The 17,247-nt window shown below is 60.0% G+C and overlaps 2 protein-coding genes across 18 annotated transcripts; both read left to right on the top strand.

The window, feature by feature from the left end:
- The first annotated feature begins 300 nt into the window (after positions 1 to 300).
- On the top strand, positions 301 to 10,387 carry ADAM15 (ADAM metallopeptidase domain 15). Of its 15 annotated transcripts, none has more exons than XM_028502783.2 (23): positions 301 to 542; positions 1,676 to 1,779; positions 2,429 to 2,505; positions 2,917 to 2,995; positions 3,173 to 3,249; positions 3,341 to 3,533; positions 4,233 to 4,298; positions 4,380 to 4,448; positions 4,527 to 4,696; positions 4,834 to 4,918; positions 5,349 to 5,497; positions 5,583 to 5,757; positions 6,001 to 6,093; positions 6,223 to 6,527; positions 6,612 to 6,807; positions 7,067 to 7,144; positions 7,584 to 7,656; positions 7,867 to 8,005; positions 8,410 to 8,479; positions 9,047 to 9,121; positions 9,522 to 9,593; positions 9,848 to 9,972; positions 10,066 to 10,387. In XM_028502783.2, exons 1-23 carry the CDS (start codon positions 464 to 466, stop codon positions 10,106 to 10,108), a joined length of 2,592 nt encoding a protein of 863 aa, XP_028358584.1. In that variant the 5' UTR covers positions 301 to 463; the 3' UTR covers positions 10,109 to 10,387. The 15 variants fall into 15 exon arrangements, 11 of the variants coding, with proteins under 11 accessions (XP_028358584.1, XP_035870921.1, XP_035870916.1 ...); XR_004900607.1 differs by lacking the exon at positions 10,066 to 10,387 and adding an exon at positions 9,197 to 9,267 and having other exon boundaries at positions 313 to 542; positions 9,368 to 9,593; positions 9,848 to 9,920; XR_004900609.1 differs by lacking the exon at positions 10,066 to 10,387 and adding an exon at positions 9,197 to 9,267 and having other exon boundaries at positions 313 to 542; positions 9,050 to 9,121; positions 9,368 to 9,593; positions 9,848 to 9,920.
- A 1,100-nt stretch (positions 10,388 to 11,487) lies between these two features.
- Positions 11,488 to 15,544, top strand: EFNA4 (ephrin A4). Of its 3 annotated transcripts, none has more exons than XM_036015031.1 (4): positions 11,488 to 11,695; positions 13,635 to 13,930; positions 14,344 to 14,412; positions 14,558 to 14,825. In XM_036015031.1, exons 1-4 carry the CDS (start codon positions 11,583 to 11,585, stop codon positions 14,641 to 14,643), a joined length of 564 nt encoding a protein of 187 aa, XP_035870924.1. In that variant the 5' UTR covers positions 11,488 to 11,582; the 3' UTR covers positions 14,644 to 14,825. The 3 variants fall into 3 exon arrangements, with proteins under 3 accessions (XP_035870924.1, XP_028358458.1, XP_028358457.1); XM_028502657.2 differs by lacking the exon at positions 14,558 to 14,825 and adding an exon at positions 14,999 to 15,544 and having other exon boundaries at positions 11,491 to 11,695; XM_028502656.2 differs by lacking the exon at positions 14,558 to 14,825 and adding an exon at positions 14,834 to 15,544 and having other exon boundaries at positions 11,495 to 11,695.
- The last annotated feature ends 1,703 nt before the right edge of the window (positions 15,545 to 17,247 follow it).

Here is a 17,247-nt window from a genome sequence, read left to right on the forward strand (position 1 = left end):
GGCCGGGTGTGAGCCGGGCGCTGCCTGGCGGGCAGTCGGGAGAACAGGTCAGCCTCATCGCCGCAGGGCCGGGCAGCGTACTAGAGGCAGGAGGGCAGCAACGCTGCTAAGAGGTCCGGACTAGAGGCCGGGTGGAGATGCGATTCTGAAGGCGGTCGGACTGGGCCAAGGTTCCCACTCGACACAGTAGCAGGAAAGCCGCTGCGCAGAGCAGAGCGGGAGGAGCTGGAGTCCACGACTAGGTCCCGCCTTCTTTAGCTCCCAGAGCGCGACGGGGGCGGGGCCTCTCCCGGGGAGGAGCGGCGGAGGAACCGGGCCTAGCTTGGGACCCATAGAAGGGGGACGGGGCGGGGCTTGGCGGCTGCGCTGCCCCACCGACTGCGCGAGGCAGACCTGGACGCCTCGGCTCCTCCGCGCGCCGCCCAGCACCTGCTACCCTCGGCTGCCCCGGGGCGCCGCTGTCATGCGGTTAGCTCTGCTCTGGGCCTTGGGGCTCCTGGGCGCGGGCAGCCCTCTGCCCTTTCTGCCGCTTCCAGATACAGGTGAGTTCCGTCCGGGGGAAGCATTGGAAAGAGGCGCAGGGAAGTCAGGAGGCATTGGGATACTAGGGTCAGAAGGAGAGCCTGAGAGACCGCAGCCAGAGCGCGGCCGGCGCTGGTCTTCTGTCCTGGGCCGAGGGCCCGGTAACTGGACGATGGAGTGAAGAGGAAAGGAGAGTCATCCTCGGCACGTCCCCGCGGACACTTCATGGCCGTGGTACCAGGCGGGTCCCTCAGGCTCGTAGGAGAGGGTCGCCGCTCCGCAGGACTGGCATCTCTCTCTTTTGAAGCCTAGCTGACTGTTTCACCCGGTGCCAGGGTGCCGAGTGTACACGCTTGTAGGGTTTGGCGAAGAGGATTCTCCCCGGCACTTCCTCCTAGGCCTGAGCAGCCAGGCATCCGTCACTGTAGTGCTGATGCCACCACCAGAAACCTGGCTGAGCTGGAGGGGGCCCGGGAGGAGCCAAGAGAGGGGAGAATTGGCCAGGAAAGAGGCTGGGACACCAACTCCTCCTTAGAACTTTCACTTCCAGCTGCTGTCTTGGGCCCGGGGGGACGAGAGGGCAGGCGAGGGTGGAGTGTCCGGAGGAGAGAGGGCCATTGTGGCGGGGGGGGGGGGGGGGGGGGGGGGCTAGGAGGAAGGGACACAGGGAGGAAGCGGAGGCTGTGGGGAATGGGTGTGCCTGACTGGGCATGAGTGGTGTTTAGGGAGGGGGTGTTTGCACTCCCCACCCAAAAATGGGCGTTACTAGCATCTCCGTTGTGAGGACAGGGGAGGGTGAGTGAGCACCCAGCCAAGAGGCTTCCCCCAGTTCTCGAGGGGGCTTTTTTGGAAGGGGGAAAATCGGGTGGGAGTGGGCAGGGAGGAGGGTCCCTAAAAGAGCTGGGATTGGCCTGAGGGCTGTAGGGAGGGGCCATAGGCTGGGCTTGCTGAAAAACTCTCTCTGCGATTTTGGGATGGGTTGGTGGGATGAAAGCACACTATTAGGGAGAAGCCCCCAGTATTCTCCTTTAAGTCCCAGCATGCAATGCGGGAGTCCTTCAGGCAGAGGAGGGCCTTGATGTGCTGGAAACGAGGAGGGTCAGAGGGGCTGAGTCCCTCTGCACTCTCTTGGACTGTTGCGGGGACCTTGCAGGTGGCACCAAGGAGAAGGCAATTCCTGAGAGAGCCCTAGGTGGGTCCTTGCAGCCCCAGGTCCTTCAGGATAATCTCACACTCAGCCTAGCAGAGGCACTTCAGGTGAGCCTCCCTCTCCCCTGAAATAAAGAGGTACACCCCCACCACCCGGCCGCCCCATCCAGTCAGGTGTCTCAAGGCAAAGGTTGGCTGAAGAGCAGGCAAGCGACCCTCACTGTGACACCACCACCTCAGGTCTGGCTGCCTCTCCCCCAGGCCCCAGCACCTGGCTTCACTTATCTCCCTCTCCCCTCCATACACATCTGTCTGCTTTGGCCCCACCCCACTCCTTCGGGCCACTGGGAAATTCTGAGGCCAAACTCGCTTTCTTGGTCTCACTCGTTAGTTTTCTCGGGGGGGGGGGCGGCTTAGACAGAGTCAGGACCTCATCAAATGCCCTCCCCTTACCCCCAATTCCAAAGCTGAGTCAGAGGAAGGGCTGGGGCCTGCACTGGGTCCTCCATGATGCTTCCTCTCTGGGCAGGAAGCTGAGAAGGGGGTGGCTCAAGACACCTTCCTTGACCTCCCTGCACAAGCCCCCAGAACAATGCCCCAGGCCACGCAGGCCTTCCTGGCCCCTTCCCCTGGGACACCCCCTCCCCACCAGTGATGTAATCATGGGTACTCTCCTAAGGTCCTAACGTTTTCTGGTCAGGAAGACTAGGAATTTCGGGCAGGGCCAGGGAGGTGACCTGCTCTCTGGTGCCCACAGACCAGTCTGCCGGAGGCTTTGCAGATCCAGTTGGAATTGGATGGTGAGAGTCACATCCTGGAGCTGCTACAGAATAGGTAATGGTAGTGATGACAATAATGATGATAACGTGGCTAACAGCTCCCATAGCATTTACATGTGTTACATACTAAGTGCTTGAATTCATTTAACCCTCATAACAACCCTATAAGTAGGTACAATTATGTACTGTTATTGTCCTTGTTTTATATGTAAAGAAGGCAAGGCAAGAGAGGTTAAGTGACTTGCCCAAGGTCACACAGCTAGTGTGTGGCGAAAGCCCGGTTGGAACCCAGACAGCCTGGTGGAGTCTGTGGCCCAACCACTACACTCTGCTGGCTCAGTGGAAGCAGGACAGTTGGAGTATTACCTGGCACCCAGCTACCCTTCCATCACCTTCAGGCCTTGGGCTGGCACCGCACCACTCTGGGAGATAGCTGATACTGCCCTCCTCTGCCTTCACTCCACAGGGAGCTAGTCCCAGGCCAGCCAACCCTGGTGTGGTACCAACCTGATGGCACGCGGGTAGTCAGTGAGGGGCACAATCTGGTGAGTCAGGCTCTCTTGCGCCCTGTTTCTGGCCTAAGGGAAGGAGGGATGGGGCAACTGAAGAGCGCCTTCCTTGGGACACATGGGAGGGCGCTGCATATCTTAACCGCCAGATGAGCCTCCTGGGCTGAAACCCTGGCCTGCTCTGCAAGCTGGCACTGTCTTTCTGTGCCACAGGAGAACTGCTGCTACCAGGGAGGCGTGCGGGGCCATGCAGACTCCTGGGCCTCCGTCTGCATGTGCTCCGGGCTCAGGTACAGGGAGTGGAGTCCACAAAGGTAGCGGGAGTGGTAGGTTATGAAAATGGAGCTGAAAAGTTGTCTGACTTCCTTCATCTTTCCCTAGGGGCTTGGTGATCCTGTCCCCAGAGAAAGGCTATACCCTGGAGCTGAGGCCTGGGGACCTTCAGGGTCCTCCCATCATCTCCCGGATCCAAGACCTCCTCCTGCCAGGACACACTTGCGCCCTGAGCTGGCGTGAACCTGCGCCCACTCGGGCTTCAACGGGGCGCCCCCTGCGACAGCCTCGCATTCATCGGGTAAGGAAGAGTGGCAGGAGGCTGGCCCCGGGGCCCTTGGGGCTGTTGGTTCAAGGCGCCAGTAGCTCCTGCTAGTGCAGAGGTCTCTGTCGCCTGCCAGGCCCTTTGGGATGTCATCTCCTCCACTCTGCCCACTGCCCGGCGAGGTGGGTGCTGTTGGGAGCTCTGTTTTACTGAGACAGGTTAAGTGATTTGCCCAAGGCCATTTGACTAATACCTGGTACATCCAGGATTTAGAGGTAGGTACTAGACTCAAACTCCTCAAGTCTTATGATCCCATATGCAGAGAGCTCGCTTGGATCTAGAAAATACATAGTTACCAATCCTAAAGCAATAAAAACCAAGTTTTTGTTGCTATGAAGATTAAATAAGTCAATATATATGTAAAGTACTTAGAACTAGGCCTGGCACGTGGTAAGTATTTGATGGCCTTGGCTATTATTATTTTTTTAATTTGGAGAAAGTTCTGACTGTGGAGCCAAAAAAGTGAGGCTCTTCTCCCCACTTCCCAGCCTACTTCTTGGTCCACCTTGGGCAAGTCCCTGGCCTCTCGGGCTCGGTGGTCCATCTGTAAAAGCGGCTCTTCACTCTCCTCTGTCTGACCACACCAGACAGGAGTAGATGCAGCTCGGTCAGCCCTACATGGCTGCCGTCAGTGTGAGCAGCCAGTGTGCCTTATGCTCTTGTTCTTGTCCACAGTGGAGGCGGGACGTGGTGACAGAAACCAAGATTATTGAGCTAGTGATTGTGGCTGATCATTCGGAGGTGAGCGTGCTGGCCCAGGCGTGCCCCGCCCCGGCCCTGAGTGCCCTGCCGCCTTCCATGGCCTCCTCTCCTAACCCACAGGTCCAGAGGTACCCAGACCACCAGCAGCTGCTAAACCGCACACTGGAAGTGGCCTTACTCCTGGACACAGTCAGTGTTGGGCAGAGTGGCATCCTTACGGCCCCCTAAATATGGGAACCCGTCTCCTGAGCCCCAGCCCTTTTTCAGTTCTTCCAGCCCCTGAACGTACGTGTGGTGCTGGTGGGCCTGGAGGCGTGGACCCGACACGACCTGATAGAGATAAGCCAAGACCCAGGTCTCACGCTACACAACTTCCTCCACTGGCGCCGGGCCAGCTTACTGCCTCGTTTGCCCCATGATAGTGCCCAGCTGGTGACGTAAGACCCCCAGGCTCAATCAGTGGGGCCAGTTCTGCCCTGGCCTGGCCAATTTCACAGCCCAGCTCCCTACCTGAGGCCCTGAAACTCTGGCCCTCTGGCTTGTGGCCTTGACCTTTGACCTCTCGATCCCACAGAGCTACTTCGTTCTCTGGGCCCATGGTGGGCATGGCCATTCAGAACTCCATCTGTTCTCCTGACTTCTCAGGAGGCGTAAACATGGTGAGCTATTTCCAGGTCTCTTCCCCATCCCCAGTGAAGATCCTCCCAGCAGTGGGACCGTTTATGGACTGAAACCCCCTACAAGTTACCTACCGAACCCCGAGCTGTGGGCATAGAGGGCAGGGGTGCATGCTGTGGCTCCCGCTGTCAGGGCGCCGTCCCTGACGGCCCGCTGTTCAGTGTACAGTCTTCACCTAGGTCTTCCCGTTCAGGGGGCAGCGTCTGAGGCCCAAAGAGCAGAGGTGATCTCCCTGGGCCACACAGCAAGTGGGGGAACAGCTGAGCTAGAACCCAGGTTTTCTGCCACCCAGGCCTGGGCTCTCCTCCTGCTGAGGAGGGAGGCGGTGTCTACTGAATGTCCGAGAGGTCAGATGAGGAGAGAACAGGAGCAGTTAGGCGGGTGCTGGACCCGGGATACCCTTTCGCACAGGACCACTCCATAAGCATCCTGGGAGTTGCCTCCTCAATAGCCCACGAGTTGGGCCACAGCCTGGGCTTGGACCACGACACACCTGGAAACAGCTGCCCCTGTCCCGGCCCAGCCCCATCCAAGACCTGCATCATGGAGGCCTCCACAGAGTGAGTGACTGCAGGATGTCGAGGGTGGATGGGCAGGGGGCAGGGAGTGGTCTACAGCCCCAACCCTCCATGCTGCCCTCCCCAGCTTCCTGCCAGGCCTGAACTTCAGCAACTGCAGCCGACAGGCCCTTGAGAAGGCCCTCTTGGATGGGATGGGCAGCTGCCTCTTTGAACAGCTGCCCCGCCTGCCCTCCATGGCTACTGTCTGTGGAAATAAGATTTCGGGGCTGAGCAAGCAGTACAACTGCGGCTTCCCAGACGTGAGTCCCTTGCCCACAGCCTTGCCCCACTTACTTCTGTGCCCCCTCCAAGACTCCTGAGCCCCTCTCCATTTCGGAAGAGCCCTTTCCTCCCTCTCCCACCTCCCTGTCTTCGGGGACAGCACATGGATTTTGGGGCTCTAGCTTTCACTTGCTCTGGCCATCCTTTTGGGTTCAGGCTCTGGGCGGTAGGCTCTCAGGCCACCCGCTCTGATGCACCGCCCCCTGTGCCCTGGCCCACAGCACTGTACCGATCCCTGCTGTGATTCTGTCACCTGCCAGCTGAGGCCAGGAGCACGGTGTACCTCAGATGGACCCTGTTGTCAAAATTGCCAGGTGGGCACAGACTGGACAGGACTCCTAGGGCTCACCTGCCAGGGGCCAGGGGGGAAAGGGTCATTCTGACCCTCCGGTCCTGGCTGCATTTGTTCGGCGCCCACACTGAAGTTCACCCACTCTCCACAGCTGCGCCCGGCAGGCTGGCAGTGCCGTCCAGCAAGAGGTGACTGTGACTTGCCTGAGTTCTGCTCAGGAGACAGCTCCGAGTGCCCTCCTGATGTCAGTCTGGGGGATGGCGAGCCGTGTGCAGGTGGACAGGCGGTGTGCATGCAAGGGCGCTGTGCCTCCTATGCCCAACAGTGCCAGGCTCTCTGGGGACCTGGGGCCCAGCCTGCCACACCACTCTGCCTCCTCACTGCCAATACTCGGGGGGATGCCTTTGGGAACTGCGGGCGCAGCCCTACTGGCAGCTACGTGTCCTGCGACCCTAGGTGAGTTAGGAAGTGGCTCCTCCCCTGGGTTTGTGGGAACCTTGGCCCAACCTCACTGACCCTGTGCTTCCTCCCTCACCCTAGAGATGCCATTTGCGGGCAGCTCCAGTGTCAGGGGGGCATGGCCCAGCCTCTGCTGGGCTCAGCCCGGGATTTGCACTGGGAGACACTAGAAGCCAATGGGACCTGGCTGAATTGCAGCTGGGTACACCTGGACCTGGGCAACGATGTGGCCCAGCCCCTCCTGACTCTACCTGGCACAGCCTGTGGCCCTGGCCTGGTGAGCAACCCGGGTGAGCGAGACCAGGTTGGGAGGGATATCTGGACATGGTGAGCAGTACCCTGGTCTCACAGTCCACCAGTGTAAAAGGCACAGCCTCTGAGGGGAATTCAGATTCTTGCGATCGAGTGAAGTCCTGCTGTCCTATGTGCCTTGGTTTTCCCATCCGTAAAAGCAGGCTGTGGCTTCAGCCACGTTGGCCTCCAGTGCTAGTAAGCTCTGCAAGAACGTGATCTTTGCTCTTCTTCTCATTGGGCAGGTGTGCATTGACCATCGGTGCCAGCCCGTGGATCTCCTGGGAGCACAGGAGTGTCGAAGCAAATGCCATGGGCACGGGGTGAGGTGGTGTGGAGAGGTGGAAGGGGAGCAGGGAGCCTCCAGGGAGGAAAAGGGGTGATGGCCTTTGGAAACAGACATCCCTGGTTCGAATCCTTGCTCTACCCCTGCCTAGCTGTGTGACCTGGGGCAGGTTATTAGCCTCTCTGAGCTCAGTGTTCTCATCTGTCCAATGGCCATAACAATGGTACCCACCTCCTGAGGTACATGAGACAAGTATGAAAACTGCTGGCCCAGGGTCCCGCACGTGGGAGGCACTCGCAGGGGTGTTCTGATCTGGTTTCCTCCGGCATGGGTGAGGGCTCCCAGAGCACTGGCTCTCTGTGCCCGTTGTCCCGCACACCTGCCACTCATGTATATCTGAGATCTTGAGAAGCAGGGGACAGGGAAACATGGCCTCAGAGTACAGAGCCCCTCATTGTTCAACCTGTACCTCCTAGGTCTGTGACAGCAATAGGAACTGCCACTGCGAGGAGGGCTGGGCACCCCCTGACTGCAGCGCCCGGGTCAGAGGTAGCGCGGCCTGGGGGCAGGGGCAGCTGGGAGGGCAAAGTGGCTTATTCCCCCCCTTTTCTGACCCCTCCACTGAGGGTTCCCTGACTCTGTGTGAGCCCTGGCCCCCTCACTTTCTCTGTGCACTTGATCTCACTCCCTGCCCCCTGCGCCGTGCTGGGTGTGGAGTTCTCAGCCCTGTTCACCTTCAAACCTGCCTTCACTCGGCAGCCTCCAGCTCCCTGACCACAGGGCTGCCCCTCAGCCTCCTGTTGTTGCTGATCCTGGTGCTGCTTGGTGCCAGCTACTGGCACCGTGCCCGCCTACGCCAGCGACTCTGCCAGCTCAAGGGACCCAGCTGCCAATACAGGTACCAGCCTCCCTGCTACCAGCTCCCTCCATACCTGTCTTGAGCCCTGCCCCCATCCCCTCTGCAACCCCTTCCGCCTGGTTCTGACCCCGAGCCCCTTGGGCCACACCACACACCCCTCCTTTCCCTCCATGTGCCTCGGAACTCTCCGCCTCACACACAGGCCTGTAGCCCTGAGTGGGTGCACTGAGATGCTAGGGTCACTTCCCCTCAGAAGCCCATGTGCTGGGGATCTGGGGCCCTTGGGCTGAGCAGCTTCCCCTCCACACCCAGTTGGACCTACACTCCACACGTGCTCCTCTTCGAGGAGCTGCAAAGGGTTAGCCCCACTCGAGGGTGGCGTGTAGGTGAGGAACATGGTCTGAGGCTGGGCCCTCTCCCTCCTTGTCTTTCTCTGTGCTCAGGGCAGCCCAGTCTGGTCCCCAAGAATGCCCAGAACCCCCACAGAGGGCCCTGCTGATGCCAGGTGCCAAGGTGAGTCCTAGATGCCAGAGAAGAGGGGGCCCCACCTTGGCCAGACATCCAGCGTGGGCCCTGGGGTGGGGGTATTGAAGACTCTAGACTGAGAGAAAGACTCACGTTACCCAAGAGTCAGAGGTCCAGCCTGGAGTGGGGAGGGACAGTCACCTAGAGGAGGGTCTGCTGAGCTCTTTGAGCCGGCCAAGCTGGTGGCTTTGAGAGGTGGTCTGCCCCTGCTCCCAGCAGTGGTCCCTGGATGGACCGCTAGGGAGGGTAGGGCCCAGGATGGCCTTCAGCATGCGGGGACCTGATGAGGCCCACTTCGCTGTGCGTAGAGGGCTGGTGAGTGCTCCTGCCCCGAGCCCTCTGGGTGTGACGACAGGGGTGTGTGTGTGGAGGTGGTCTCCATGCCCGCCCTACCACTTCTCACCCCCTCTGCATGCCACTGAATAACGGCATGCACAGCCCCACTGCCCCTGGGGTCCTGGCTGCCCCTCCCTGGGCACTAACCCCTCTCTGCCTGCATCTGTCTCTCTGCTCCCCACCCCACTCTGTGCCTGTTTGCTCTTCCTGCTCTCTCAGCAGGCTAGTGCACTTGGCTTCCTGGCTCCCCCTTCCAGGCCACTGCCTCCTGACCCTGTGTCCAGGAGACTCCAGGTAAATCTGGGCCTGGCCCAGGGCAGGTGGGAGGCTTGGTACCCAACTGCAGTTCTCATCCCTGTTCCCTGCCAGTGATGCTCTTCATTAGGGGACCAGGGTGCCCCTCAGCCTTCAGACACTATGAGCCCCAGAAGCAGCAAAGGGTGAGCCTCCTGCCTTGGTTTCTACCACCATCTGGTGGTCAGTGGCGGGACTGCAGTGGGCCAGGGACACCACAGTGACCCGTTCCTTCCTCCCCCCCAGACATCTGCTGGCATGCACCCAAGCCCTGTGCACATGTCCCCATTCTCCTGTCCTCTGGCTGATTTTGCATGTTGACCTGAACCCCTCGGGAAAACCTCTGCATGCCCACTGCCCCTCTCTGTGCTCTCAAGCCACTGCCCTTCTCTCTGTTCAGGCTGAGCTGGCTGACCGACCCAATCCCCCCACACGCCCTCTGCCTGCTGACCCGGTGGTGAGGCACCCGAAGGTAACGGTGGGGGGAGAGAAGGTCACAGCCTCTTCCACCACCCAGGGCTGTTGTGGTGGTGGCCATAACGAGATGCCCCCTCTGTGCTTGAGGGCACATACCCTGGTGGCATCTCCAATGGTGACAGGTTTGTTTGGAAAAAAAAGGTAACCTCTGGGGCTGCCCCCGCACAAGCTGGCGTTCCCCAGCACCAGTGCTTCCGGGGTGGCCAACATGACACCTTTCCCAAACTGGCCTCCTACCTTTTCTCTCAGTCTCAGGGGCCTGCCAAGCCCCCACCCCCGAGGAAGCCACTGCCTGCTGACCCCCAGGGCCGGTGCCCTTCAAGTGACCTGCCTGATCCAGGAGCTGGAAACCTCCCCCTAGTGGTACCCTCCAGGTGGGCAAGGAAAGGCGCTGCGAATGGGTGGGTGGGAGGAGTGGTCTGGGAAAAGGGGACTTCTCACCTTATTCTCTGCTTCCGGCACCCCAGGCCTGCGCCACCGCCACCAGGGGTGACCTCCCTCTACCTCTGAACTCTCCTGAAGTTCTGCCTGCCTCCAGGACTTAAAGAAACATGAACAGGTTTCCTGGAGTACACCCCCACACACACCCAGCAACGATGGAAGGGGCCAGCGCCTGGACACGAAGGAGCAGGCGTCCGAAGGCACCTCCACGAGTGTCGAGCATCACCCTGGGGACCAGCCCGTGCAGTTGCAGCTGGGGGTTAGGGAGAGCTGGGCGCTGGACCTAGCTGAGGGAGGTGCGCACATCCTGTCTCTCTGCTCAGTCCTAATAAACGAAAGATCTCCGGAGCGTGCCTCGGTTTGTTGGCTCAGGGAAGGTTGGGTTGCCTCTGCTGCAGCTCATCTGGCCGGCAGGGGACGCTGCCCCCTCAGGCGAACACAGAACAGGGAGAACGAGAGTCCAGGGCAGGAGCAGCTTCTGTCCCCGGGATCGTCGGACGCTCGGATGCTCGTGGCTCGTTTCTGCCCAGCCTGGAATTGCTCTCTGTGCCATCCAGTACCAAAGGGAGTTGTATGCCTTTTGCCATCCCGTCACCCAGCCCTCGCCCCAACGCTTAGGGGTGACCATTCGATAAACCCGCCAAGTTGTTTTACCTGCGGTCCCCACCCTCTAACTGGTAGCTGGGAAAAGTGGATCTGGCTGGTATTCTCAGAGCCCCAGAGCCGGGGCGGAGCCCGGCGGCAGCTCCCACGATCCCAAGGCCAGGCACCTGCCTCCTCCCCCGCCCCCACCTGAGGGCTCGGGAACAAAGGTGCTTTGTACAAGCCGCAACCACCTCATTACTTCGTCTTCAGGGCTGGCGCTGCGCGGGCCCCCAGCCCAGAATAGAGGTGTGGGGCGGAAAGGGACAGGAGCCAAACCCCAAGCAAGGTGGGCTTCGAGCTCGAGCTCACCGCTGCAGGCTCAGTGGGGGAAGGGGAAGTGGGGAGGAGGGGTGACCCAGGGGGCGGTCTGTCCCTTCCCCCAGTGCTGTCTCTAGAGGTGTAAAAAAAAAAACAAAAAAAAAAACAAAAAAAAAAACAAGGTGATGTGCTAAGGTGGCTGGACAGGCTTCGTGGGCCCTTGCCCAGGACTCACTTTACTCTTTCTGAGCCAAGGGCCTGTGCTCCTATTTAAATCTTCCACACTTCTAATAACACCGTCTACAGTGTACTAATGCAGACCCTAAAGATACAACCTCTTTAAAAACCGTCATGGACAGTGGAAGGCGTCCCTCCCGGCCCCTCGCAACCCTGTCCAGTCTCTGTAGGAGCCTGGCTAACCTGGCGCTGGTAACCGCTCACAGGGGGTTAACAAGAGTTGGCGCTGGAGTGGAAAGGCGGAGACGCGCTCTGATTGGCGAAAAGTTATCCAGAGGCGTGGTCGATGAGTTTCCACACCCCACCCCCTTCCCCCGCACCCCCTCTTCTCTACTTTGTACCTTTCTCGCGGCCACGGCGAAGTGGGCCGGGCCGAACCAGACCAGACTGAACCGCGGGGGCGATGCGGCTGCTGCCCCTGCTGCGGACTGTCCTCTGGGTCGCGCTCCTCGGCTCCCCTCTGCAAGGGGGCTCTGGCCTCCGTCACGACTTCTACTGGAACTCCAGTAACCCCAGGTAGCCGGGCCGAACCCGGCCAGCAGCCAGCGGGGCCTATGCACTCCCGGGCTTGGCGCGCGTCCCTCCAACTCTCCCTCTTTCTGTGACTCTCGCTCTGTGCTGGGTGCTGCCGGCACCCGGCCGGCTGCACACCAGGGCTCCTTTGTTTGAGTCGGCGGGGAGGGGGGAGGGGCGAGGCGTGCCCCAGGTCTCCCCTCAACCCGCACGTGTCGGGGGACGCTCAGAGGACCTCAGCCCCAAGTATGGTAGGTAGTATCTTAGAACCGGGAGCTGAGGGGCCTTGGCCTGCGCACTCTGAGCCCCGCCCCCCTCTCTTCTCTCCTGGTGACCCTCAGCCTCCCTCTAGCTTGAGGCAGGCGGGAGGACTTGAGAGCGAGCAAGGGGACTTTCCTCTCGTGAAGGAGCATGGGTCACTCTCCTGCTTGCCGGCCTCCCCTCTGGCACTCACTGTCTCCTGATCTCTCCTTTGGCAAGTCTGTTTCCGCTCGGTCATTATCTCCTTCTATTCGTCTCTAGTCTGGGCCCTGGCCTTCTAGCTCAGTCACCTTTGGCCAAGTCTTTGACCTCCCCAACTGCTGCCACCCCCTCCCCAGTTCCCCCTGCCTCTCTCTACTGTCTCCATCTGTTTTCCTTTCTGATATTGTACCTGAGACAACCTGACTCTGCAGTTATTCACTCACTAAGAGCATCCTGTGCACCCACCAGGACCTGTGCTAGGGCGCTGGAGATCAGAGGTCCGAAAACCTAGACTCTGCCCTGTGGGGGCCCAAAGATCCCCTGGGGAGGGCAGACCAGGCGGCTGGGCAGGCCATTACAATACCAATACCGGATGATAAGAGCCATTGTTGTCTTCTAACTCAGAATTCCTCTCTCTCTCTGTTCCAGACCAGTGCCTCTGAATCACTTGGAGGACTTGTTAAAAATGCAGGTTTCTAGCCCCCAACTCCGAGGTTTCTGGCTCATTCATTCAATCCACACATATTTATTGAGCCCTGTCCTTGTACAAGACAGTTTTCCAGGCACTAAGGATGCGGTGGAAGAAAGTATGCAAAGGTTTCTTGTGTTCTAGTAGGTCTGAGCTGAGCCCGGGAATGTGCATTTCTAACCAGAACTCCTGACACTGGTGGCCCTTGGACCACCCATTGAGGGACAGTTGGAGGCCTTTCCTAAGTCAAGCTGCGTTGTGTGTGTGAGAGAGTGAGTGTGTGGGGAGGGGGCAAGTGTGGTCCCTGCTGTATTTGATGCCATGGAGGGCAGTCTGCCCCGGTCCTTCCCACCTGTACTGGCTCCCTGAGGCAGGTCCCAAGACACAGGGGTGTCCTGAGGAGGCTGAAGATTGGGCGGTATGTAGAGGGGGCTCCTTTCCACTTCTGGGGCAAAAAAAGGTGGGGAGCACCCACCATCCACTCCCTCACTGACAGCCTTTTCAGCGTTGGACTGAGGTCCGAGGGCAGTCGCCCTCTCTGTGCATCTTTAGGGAGGTTACTGTTCCCAGTCTCCATCTCTGCCTCCGTGGCTGCGCCGTGGGCCTGGATCTCTGTTCCTCGCCTCTGCCCCAGCTTCTTCGCAGCAGCGGTCCACCTAACGTTCACCTGGCACAGGTGCTGTGCCAGGCCCCGGCTGGGCACCAGAGAGCTGTGTGGCAGCTCCAGTGCAAAGGCAGGGCATGGAGAGAGGCCTTCTCACGTTTGAGCCAGGTGGCTGTAGGTGACTCCTTCACCTCTCTGAACCTGTAGATCTGTTGCCTCATCCGTTCCTTGCACTCTGGCTCTCAAGAGTTGTCAGTCTGAAGACCTCAGGCCTTGCTGAGATGTTCCCTCTCCAGAGGGCACGGGAGAGGTGGGCAGAGACCCTTGGGGAGGAGCATCCCTGGCCTGTGTGCCCCACGTGTGCCCTGCCACAACCCCCTCAGCCCACACCCACCTTGTGCCTGCAGGCTGCTTCGAGGAGACGCCGTGGTGGAGCTGGGCCTCAACGACTACCTGGACATCTTCTGCCCACACTATGAGGGTCCAGGGCCCCCCAAGGGCCCTGAGACGTTTGCTTTATACATGGTGGACTGGTCGGGCTATGAGGCCTGCCAGGCACAGGGGGCAGGTGCCTTCAAGCGCTGGGAGTGCTCCCTCCCCTTTGCTCCCTTTGGCCCTGTTAAATTCTCAGAGAAGATTCAGCGTTTCACACCCTTCTCCCTTGGCTTCGAGTTTTTACCTGGAGAGACCTACTACTACATCTGTGAGTGAGGAAGGGCACACTGGTCGCCTCTTGGGGGAGGCAAGGACAGGAATGGGGTGCCTGGCTTTGCCACCAGTCCAGGTAGAGAGCCTGAGGTGAGGGGGGAGGGTGGGACTGGGAACGAAGGCCAGACCTGGGAGCAGGGAGGGGCTGCGGACCGAGAGAGGGGTTGTAGGGGCCCTGAGTCCAAGACTGGAGAAGGGGGAACCTAGAGTGAGTCTATGCAGCGGAGGGAGAGGACCTGGGAAAGGCGGTGAAGGGCATGGGGAGGGGCCACAGATGGGCCCTGGCACGTGGTTGGGGCCCAGAAAGAAGAAAAAGTTTTCCAAGGACTTGGAGAGAAGAGAAGCTGGGAGGGTCTGAAACAGAACCTGCAAACTAGCCCGTGCTAACTTTTTCCTCCCACCACGCAGCGGTGCCAACTCCCGGGAGTCCTGGCCAGTGCTTGAGGCTCCAGGTGTCTGTCTGCTGCAAGGAGAGCAGTAAGTGGGGTGGGGAACAGGGGGCAACCCTTCTGGCTAGGGGTCCTTCTTGGGGTGGAGGGAAGGTGTGGGAGAATCTGGGAGCATCAGACTCAGAGGGGTCCAGGCAGGGTTATAAGCTATGGCCTCTTTTCTCCCCATTGAGCCTGTGGGAGCTTCACACTGAAGCCTGTCGTGCTGGGCCAACAGAACAGCGTCTCCAGGGTCAAGGCCCTTGATGGCTTTTGCTGAACTGGTGGTGTGTATTGGCAATTGGGGGGGAACTTAGAAGTTGGGGCTTACAGGAGACTCAGTGGTAGATTACAGGAAGAGAGTGGCTGATTTGAGAGACCCTAGAGAATAGGCTGGAACAGCTAATGGGCAGAGCGAACGGAGGCTGCTGGGATGGAGGACACATTGGTGCTACCCCTCCTCCTCACAGAGTCTGAGTCAGCCCATCCTGTTGGGAGCCCTGGAGAGAGTGGCACTTCAGGGTGGCAAGGCGGGGGCACCCCCAGCCCCCTCTGTCTCTTGCTGCTGCTGCTGCTTCCCATTCTTCGTCTTCTGCGAGTTCTCTGAGCCAAGTGGACCCTTCCTGCCACCCCAGGAACCAGAGCCCTCCCAAGACACCCTGGAGGAGGAGCCCCACCTGAGCTGGGAGTGCCAAGCCAGACAGACAAGATGGAGGAGTGATGGGGGAAGTCAGAGGGTCTGAGGCGACCCTTGCGGGTGCTGGCCCCCTCATCCCAGGCTGAAGAGGAATTACAGGGGAGCTGCGGACAGCCCTGGACATCTAAAGCCAAGGCAAGATATACGCAGAATCTCCAACAGCTGCTTTGATGGCCTTATTGCATCTCCCAGGAAGACTGGAATTTGTTGGGACTGAATCCTTGAGCCTGCTGGGGGCCAAGGCCAAAACCTGGGACAGGTGGATTGCAGGACCAGGTAAAGGAAGCAGCCCAGGCCTGCCATCTGTGCCCAGTGCCCTGTGGGCCCCTTCCCTGGGGCGGCACTTTTCCCTCCCAGGGGGTCACTCACTTGTCTTCTGTGAAGACAGAGACTTGCCATGAGGCTGAGTTTCATATCAGTTTGTATTTTTATAAGTGTCTGGACCAAACCTTCAATAAACCACCCATCTTTTTGTTGCTCTCCTGGACCTCTGGCTCCTCCCCTGACACCAGGACTCCCTGTGGCCTCTGCTCTCAGCTGGACTTGGCCTGACCTCCACGCTAGCTGTGCCCAGGCCATCCGTGCCAGGCCTCCGTGGGCGCCCCTCTGGGCAGTGCGGGGTGGGTGCCAGCAGCAGCTGTGGAGCTTGGCACCTTCTCCCACCTCCCTAGCTGGCTTCCTGTGCTGAGGAGGGGGCGGATGCTCCTGACGGCCCACCCATCTGGGGCACTGCCCAAACTGTGGTAGCGCAGGCAAAGCTACTAGAAAGACAGCGCCTGGGTTTCAGGGTGTCTGGGTCCCTGAGAGCTGGGTGTCTCTCCCCCTCCCAAGGGCAGTCTGGGCGGTGCCTGGCCTAGAACCGGGAAGGTGGGGTCAGATCAAAGCCTCCATCCCCAGCGGCCTCTTTGTTCTTTGCTTTTACAAGAGGGTGGGAGTGGGGGAAGGAGGGAGGGCCCCCTTTGCTCTCAGCTCCGCACTGTCTCTCCCACCTGTGGCAGAAGTGGCTATGGTCCCCCCCAACCCCAAGCCCAAATGGGCCTTCCTTCTGAATGATGTCCCGGATGGAGCTGGAGGATAGGGCTCCCCTTCCCCCGAAGCTGTGCTCTACCGCCCCGGGGGCCCGCAGCCTCCACAGGCACAGCGCCGGCCTGCCTGGCACTGCGCCCGCGATCGATAGGTGGATGTTGTGCTGATTAGCTCCGCGGCTGCGGCAGCGAGAGGCGGCGTGTGAACACGCGGTGGGGCGGGGGAGGGGGTGGGGGGGCGGCGGCTGGAGACTGACAGACTGAAATGCTGGGGATTTCTAAGCTCTCCCCCAACCCCTTGTGCGCCTAAGTCAAAGCCAGGTCCCTCTCGGTAAATTCCATTGCTCTGGCTGAGGCCTGGGATGGAGGACAGCGGCGCGGGCGGAGCAGACACAAGTCAACTCCTCCCCCATGTGAGGCCACTTTCAGAAAATGTCAAATCCGTAGGTATGCATGTGTCAGGGCCCTCACCCCAAACGGTCTTTAATGGGTGGAGGGTAGTGACTGGAGTGCGGAGGGCGTGGAATCTGAGCTGAAGAACGAGATATGGGCTTGGTCTTCTGGTCCTGGGTTCGGGTTCTATCTCGACTGCCATCCAGGACGTATGTCCATGGAATCCGACTGCGCTGTTACCTCCACCGGTCTCCAGCGGAACCATAGGCGGGGCAGGCTGGGGGCAACTGGCTAGTAGCCCCTGCCCCTCACTGAGAACTGTAGGAGGTCTCGCTGCGGGCAGCTGGCTCAGACACACCCTCTTGGCTGACCAAGCCAAGCGAGGGAGCTCCGGAGTCCGGCAGGCGCGCCGATCTGCCGAGATAAGAACGCCGGTGCGAAAGAGACCCAGGCCCAGTGGGCTTTGCCCGCACTCCTACAAAAGCCCTCCCTCTGGGTCTCATATTTGACACAGACGGACAGACACCCTCGCGGCCCGCTCAGCTCCTTGCGAGTGCTAGGGCGAACACCTAAGCAGCCGCCGCACTTGTACGGGGCGGGGACGGGGGCGGGGGGCGGTCGCAAACTCAGGCCAGTAGGCCGCAGGCCTTAAGCCCAGCCAGCCTACCCTCGCTTTCCTCTCAGCCTCTGCCCTGGTTCAGTCTCGGGGCTTGTCCCCATGGAAAGCGAGAGCCAAGTCTGCTCCTGGGGCAGGGGCGGGCTGAAGGTG

Source organism: Phyllostomus discolor, chromosome 14 (assembly GCF_004126475.2).
Source record: "Phyllostomus discolor isolate MPI-MPIP mPhyDis1 chromosome 14, mPhyDis1.pri.v3, whole genome shotgun sequence".
In the NCBI taxonomy this organism is placed as follows: domain Eukaryota; kingdom Metazoa; phylum Chordata; class Mammalia; order Chiroptera; family Phyllostomidae; genus Phyllostomus; species Phyllostomus discolor.